General features: G+C 39.0%; 1 protein-coding gene across 1 annotated transcript in view; it reads right to left on the bottom strand.

Annotated features, from left to right (window-relative positions):
• Positions 1–256: 256 nt before the first annotated feature.
• SLC24A4 (solute carrier family 24 member 4) overlaps positions 257–6,000 on the bottom strand; it is a gene marked incomplete at both ends in the record, with an annotated part of 90,690 nt that continues 84,946 nt past the window's right edge. Inside the window, 4 exons of the mRNA XM_080619440.1 lie at positions 257–409; positions 2,173–2,238; positions 2,881–2,993; positions 4,955–5,069. Of these exons, the coding sequence (XP_080475566.1) occupies positions 257–409; positions 2,173–2,238; positions 2,881–2,993; positions 4,955–5,069 (447 nt within the window). The remainder of the gene's footprint in view (positions 410–2,172; positions 2,239–2,880; positions 2,994–4,954; positions 5,070–6,000) is intronic.

Raw genomic sequence — 6,000 nt, 5'->3', positions numbered from 1 at the left:
GAGTTCTGCATAAGATCCACACAGCTTTATAACTGAGCAGCAATATCCAAAGAGAAGGAAAATGCTTTGGTTGCCTTGAGCTAGCATGTTAAAAGAAAGGTATGCTTTCCTTCCACACAGGTAAAAGTGCTTGATAGCTGATGAAGCAGGAATGACACTCAAATTACTGATGGAAAGAAGGTAGAAAGGTGAAATGCCTCCTGTCATTTACAGCACATGTAATCAGAAGAATTTCAGTCTGTCTCCTTGTTATAGTTTAAAGTTCTTCTCGGCACATAGGTAAGTTGACAAAGGTGAAGACATTAAACTCTATCAATATAGAGAAACAAAGGAAAACAGCATAAAGAAACAACACGTAGATGCCCAATTTCCTGTCAAGTTTCCACTTATTTACATGGATTCCAAGCACCTGCAAGCAAACAAAGTATTAGTTAATAAAGTGCCAAAGGAGGCTTTGAAACAACCATTACAAGCTAAAAAATAGATTCTTTTGATTTGGATAAAAATATATTCTCAGTATTTTATAGAACAAAAAGACAACATATCTTTTTCTGATCAAGAAAAGGAATGTAAAAGCCCAAACTGAGAACTCGGACTCTGGTCTAACTCTCAGTTGTTCTAAATACTTTTACAAAATATTAAATGAACACACTTTAAGGCCCCTTCACAAGTTCTTTTTGTAACCGAGAAATAGTCCCCTAGGTGCTCAGTTTCAGTCTGTAGTGCATTTTCAGCACACAGGGCACATTCTAGTCAGGCAGCCCTTTCATTGATTCAGTATGAACTACAAGAATGCACCGAGCTACATGAATGCCTATACCCGCAGTGTTCCCCTGCAGATCCTTTATGTCCCAGTAGTACACCAGCACCTAATGTTCATTCTCTCAAGAGCTTCAGAAGAGGTGCTTTCTTTGATGTCTTGCTGAGGTCTATAACTAAGGGGAGTTACAAGTTACAGGTAGCAAAGCAATGAAGTCCTCGCAAAGGCATCTATTTTCAAGGGTGTTAAGTGCCTCTGAATTATCATTTGTTTTGCTCAAAACTCTCCACTGAGTTTTGCTGGGAGGGTCTGTGCGAATCAGGACATCCAGCAGAACAAATGAGACAATAATAGATGCTTCAAACTCAGGTGGTACGGCTTCTGCTATGAAAAGACTCTACAGAAAAGCATGAACAGCTAGCATAGCAACACATCTGCATAATCATCCCATTTTTTCCCAAAGTGCTGATTACCAATATGCATGCAGCATCAGCAGATACAAATGTCTACAGAACATCTTTATTATTTCACAGGCACTGTACAGTATAGCAGAACTGGGGATAAGAAAAGAACAGGCCCCACAGCTTATGTATCAGATGCATTAGGAAGTTAGTGGCAGAGTGAATGGACCTCATCATTCTATCACTTAAGTTGTGCACAGATGACGTGGAGTTTTGTAAGACCTAGTCATGCAACAGTGTGAAATCTCCAGTGATGATCCCCGTCTCTACAGAGCCTCTACAGAACCTCCACAGGCAACCAGTGAAAGACATTAGTATAAGTGGATATTTTTATACCTTTGGGATTTGATTCTTCCCACAGAAGGTTCCCTGGGAGTCAGCAGGATCAGACCTTAAGTACCAGCAAAATTGACTTTTGAAACAGAATTATTGTTTCACCTTAACAAGTCATGTGTTACAAAGTAAGTGCCTTATGCTGAGTGACATTTAGCATGCCTATTCTAAAGTCCTATTCTGTGAAGCCCTAAGGTTCACAGTCCTCACAGACTAGTCTTCATTAAGGGTTTTCGCTACAGCACATGATTAGTCCAGTCTGGTTTTGGAAATCAAGAGACAAGGGCAAAGAGTGATGAAGCACACCTGGGTCTTGTCCCAACACAAAGTAGAGACAGGCCTGGGGTATGCAGCTGGACACAGGAGCACAGAAGTATTATTGGATCCCACAATTTCAACACTGCCACTGAAATCAATGGGACCAACACCAAATGTCAGATTTCAGTCCTCACTGAGGACAATGGTAGCTCTTCAACTCATGGTATTGCTAGAAGAATGATACTTCACAAGAATCAATGTTTCAGGGATAATAACTCTTTCCAATTTATCCTTCTATAACATGTAAATACCTAAGAAGTATTTTGCAATTGAAATACTTGGAGACAGTCAAATACTTACAGTAAGTGCCACTGATCCTAGCAAAAGTGCAACTGAATAGACCAGTCCTTTGCTGTTTATCTTAACCTGTGGGAAATAGAAGAGATGTTTGAAATGCTCAGCATATAACTGTGCTTTGGAGATCAGAAATCAATGTATAGATTTATGATCCACCTTCTGTTTTGAATAGTGACTTAGACATTTTAAACTATGCAAATCCATAACAGATTTATCATAATGAAGAATGGAAAGATTAAGGAATCTAAACCAAAGTATAAGTAATCCCACCTCCATTAAAAAGGAAAAAAAATAAATCAGCATTTATAAAAGATTTTATGTTAAAAGATCATCAGGAGAGAGATATATGCTGTTATTCTCATTTTACAGACAAAAATACTAAGGTACAGGGAGACAGGAGTGATTGAAGCTGTGTAGTGAAAAAATGACAGAGCATGAACAGATATTCATGGTACTATTTTTCTGCTATATAGTATAATGTGCTGCAGTTGACAAACTGGGAATTAACTGCAGCTTGTTGAAGGAGAATTGCTTCCTTAACTCCTGGTTCCTCTGCAAGAATGACATCTTATTTAGGAATCAATAACATGCTCAGCAGGTGGCTGTTTGGCTGTCAGGGGTTTTTTTTTAATTTTATTTGCATGCTTTCTTTTTAGGACTTTCTTTTAAGACATAAAAAGGACAAATTAAAGATTTGCCAAGTATACGTACAGTTGATCCATAATCAATTGCCATGGTCTGCAAACCCCATGGAACACCAAGTCCCACCAGAATGTCAAAAACATTGCTCCCTACTGTGTTGGATACTGCCATGTCACCAAGGCCTGCAGAGAAAAAAACAACAACTCTTTGGTAAAAACAAAGTATAGGACCATTGCTCTGTGTGCTAGAGGAACCTAAAGGGGAATTATCTGCATTGATCCAAGCCCCCTTGGACTGGCCAGAGGATCTGGGGTAGGGAGACAATTTCCATAATCTCTGCACAACTTCTGAAAGAAGTATGCAAAAAACTGCTCACTCTAACTACATCCTCCTCGTGTTTTGGATACCACACAGCCAGTGAACCCAACTTTAAAGCCAATTAAAAAACCAAGTCTTGTTCTAGGTATCCTGCAACCACAGGGAATCTGGAGATTATGTACTGGATTTAGTATGTGGATACATGGCCTTTATCTCATGTGAATGATGCAAGGTGATCCTGAAAAGAACTCAATCAGATGGTAGTCAAAGTTATTAAGCACTTCTGTGGGGCTTAACCAGCAATGATTTCACTTCGGGAATAATAAAAAGCTACAGAAAAGGGGAAAAAAAATAAATCAGTGAATAGTGGTCAAGTCCAGAGGCATTACTCAAAATTTACTCCCAATGTTTATCACTGGCTGCCATCTCATTCTGCATCAGTGTCAAAGGATGTGAGGAGGGCAGAATTCTTCTCTGCCCTTGTTAATTTCCCTCAGAAACAGAGTGGAGACAGACACTATCACAGCAAGTACCGTATCCTCCTTCAGGAAGCTGCTGACAGAAAGGTTATGCTCTGGATCCATATGTGTGTTCATCTCTAGTTTTGAGATACTTGTCTGCAATCTGCCAGCAAACATCTCTCTTGAACACAAGTAGTGCAAAGTCGCTGTATTGTCTTAAAGAGAACATGGCTGCTTTTTGCCAAGGTAGTGCTTACCTTCACTTTCTGAGGAAAGAATCCCTACACTAGTTTTGCCTAATACTATAGAACAACTAATCTAAAGAGGCAGTCTGTTCATTTTAAAATGTAACATTTTTCCTTCTGTTCCTGCAAAACCACGTTCACTTTAATACTACATATGGAAAACTAATTTAGTAGGAAGGCGGTTCCATAAGAATACTTCTTTGTACCACTTTTTTGTGAGATTTTAACCTGGAAAATGAAGTATTTAAAATATAGAATTCTTTTCAAATCAGGCAACATTTAACAGCACTACTCCTATCTCAAACTACAAAGGTGTGGCTTTGGGCACTCAATTTGTCACTTCAGAACCCTTCTTGTCTGCCCAATCCTGTGTGCTGGAAACCTCATTATCTGGAAAAAAAAAAAAAAAGACTATGGAAATTGAAATAGAGGAAAAGAATACAGTTAGGGCCTTTCCTTATTCTACTGCAGTACAGGAGATCACACTGTTAGGTTTAATGTTTTTCTCAAGTAAAAAAGGATCTGCAAATAACCTTAATCAAAACTTAAGGATGCATGAGGAAGCCTTCGACAACTTCAATTGCAAAGCTGATGAGGACATAGCTGACATTTAGCTAAAACCCTTTTCAACTACTTGTATGTTCCAATGAGAAAGAGGCCTACAAATGGATGAGAAGCATGTCTGAAGCAACATCACTTCTGCCAGATCCTCTTAAACCAATTCACTTCCCTGGGTTTGAGAGGTCTTCTAGAAAGTTTTACACAGACAAGTGCAAGTCAGCATGCATTCTTCGAAGTTGTTTTTAATAGCTGATATGCCTGTTTTGTCTACTACTTTCATCTTTTTACCCTGACTGATACATACCATGCATGGGATATTTGAGTTTTGAATGACCTTCTAGAATGCTAGGGTGTGCCTAGTCCCAGTAAGCAAAAGATAACAGGACAGGGATTATTTTTTTGGTTCACATTAAAGGCCAAAACACTTCGCTAATTATCAAGGCCCTGAAACAGTAAAAATAAAAAAATAATAAAATAGCATTGAGAAAATGTGTGTACAGAGGAAGCAAATCACAGAGCATGCATGTAAGATTACAGTTATGCTACAACAGACGGTACCTTGTCTTGCTACTATTAAGCTGGCCATACAGTCTGGGACGCTTGTTCCTGCAGCTAGGAAAGTAATGCCCATGATCACATCTGGTATCCCAAGGGTGTATCCAATCACAGTCACCTGAACAGTAGGGAAAAGAGATTAACCTTTCGTATTCGGACAGTATCCTCATTCCAATGCAGTTGTGGCATACTTTTTCACTTTGACTTCTGGTGTGGACCCTAACAGGATTAGACTCAGGATACTTATCCACTTCTGCAAATTAAATAATTATGGAATAACCAGGAAAAGTACACTGAAAAGGAAAAGTATGTTGGCCCATATTATTCAACTTTTTATGAGCAAACGAAAAAGCTCCATCTTGTGTACTTCTAATGAGACATCCTGATCTTTTAAGGAGGTTCTATTTTCTCAAAAGGACTTCAACCAAATTATCTTGTGATACAGGGGCAGGGCTATAAAGAACTTATTTTATCCCAAAACACAAAGAAGGAACCAGTTTCTTGCATGACTTCTGATATAATCCCAAAGTGAGCAAGTCTGGTTATATTGTTCCCTGAGAGTCCAGATGCAGCTTTAAAAGAGCTTAAGGAATAGTTGAAGCTTGTAGCAGAGTTCTTGGAAAGGGCAGGGAATTGTATTTAGCTGGAACACCTGAAGAAGGCTGAAAAAGCATTAAGAAAAAAGTCAAAACAGGCAGCTGAAAAGGAAAGAGCCTTGTGAGAATGAGAAGACTGAATAAGGAACAGCTAGCTGCTTCCCTGCTGAGACTGCTAAGAGTGGAACTCTTTGAGGCTCTGTTAGTTTGCCATTCTCTTACATGACAAAAACTGAACCCTTCACCAAAGAAAAGGAGTATTTTAAGAATGTTCTCACAAATCTTATTCTCAGGAGCAAGTTGTATCTCAGAAATAGGAGTGGGCATGATTTCCCTGCTGCAAGTGGCAATGGGTATTGAGGTCTGCTTGCTACTTAAAATAAGCTGTGCTGCAGCCTTCATGAGCATCTCTCTCATTTGTGGACCTCTAAACTGGAGCCAAGATAAAGAGCA

Source organism: Psittacula echo (assembly GCF_963264785.1).
Source record: "Psittacula echo genome assembly, chromosome: 5".
In the NCBI taxonomy this organism is placed as follows: Eukaryota; Metazoa; Chordata; class Aves; order Psittaciformes; family Psittacidae; genus Psittacula; species Psittacula echo.
This window is presented reverse-complemented; position numbering and strand designations above follow the sequence as displayed.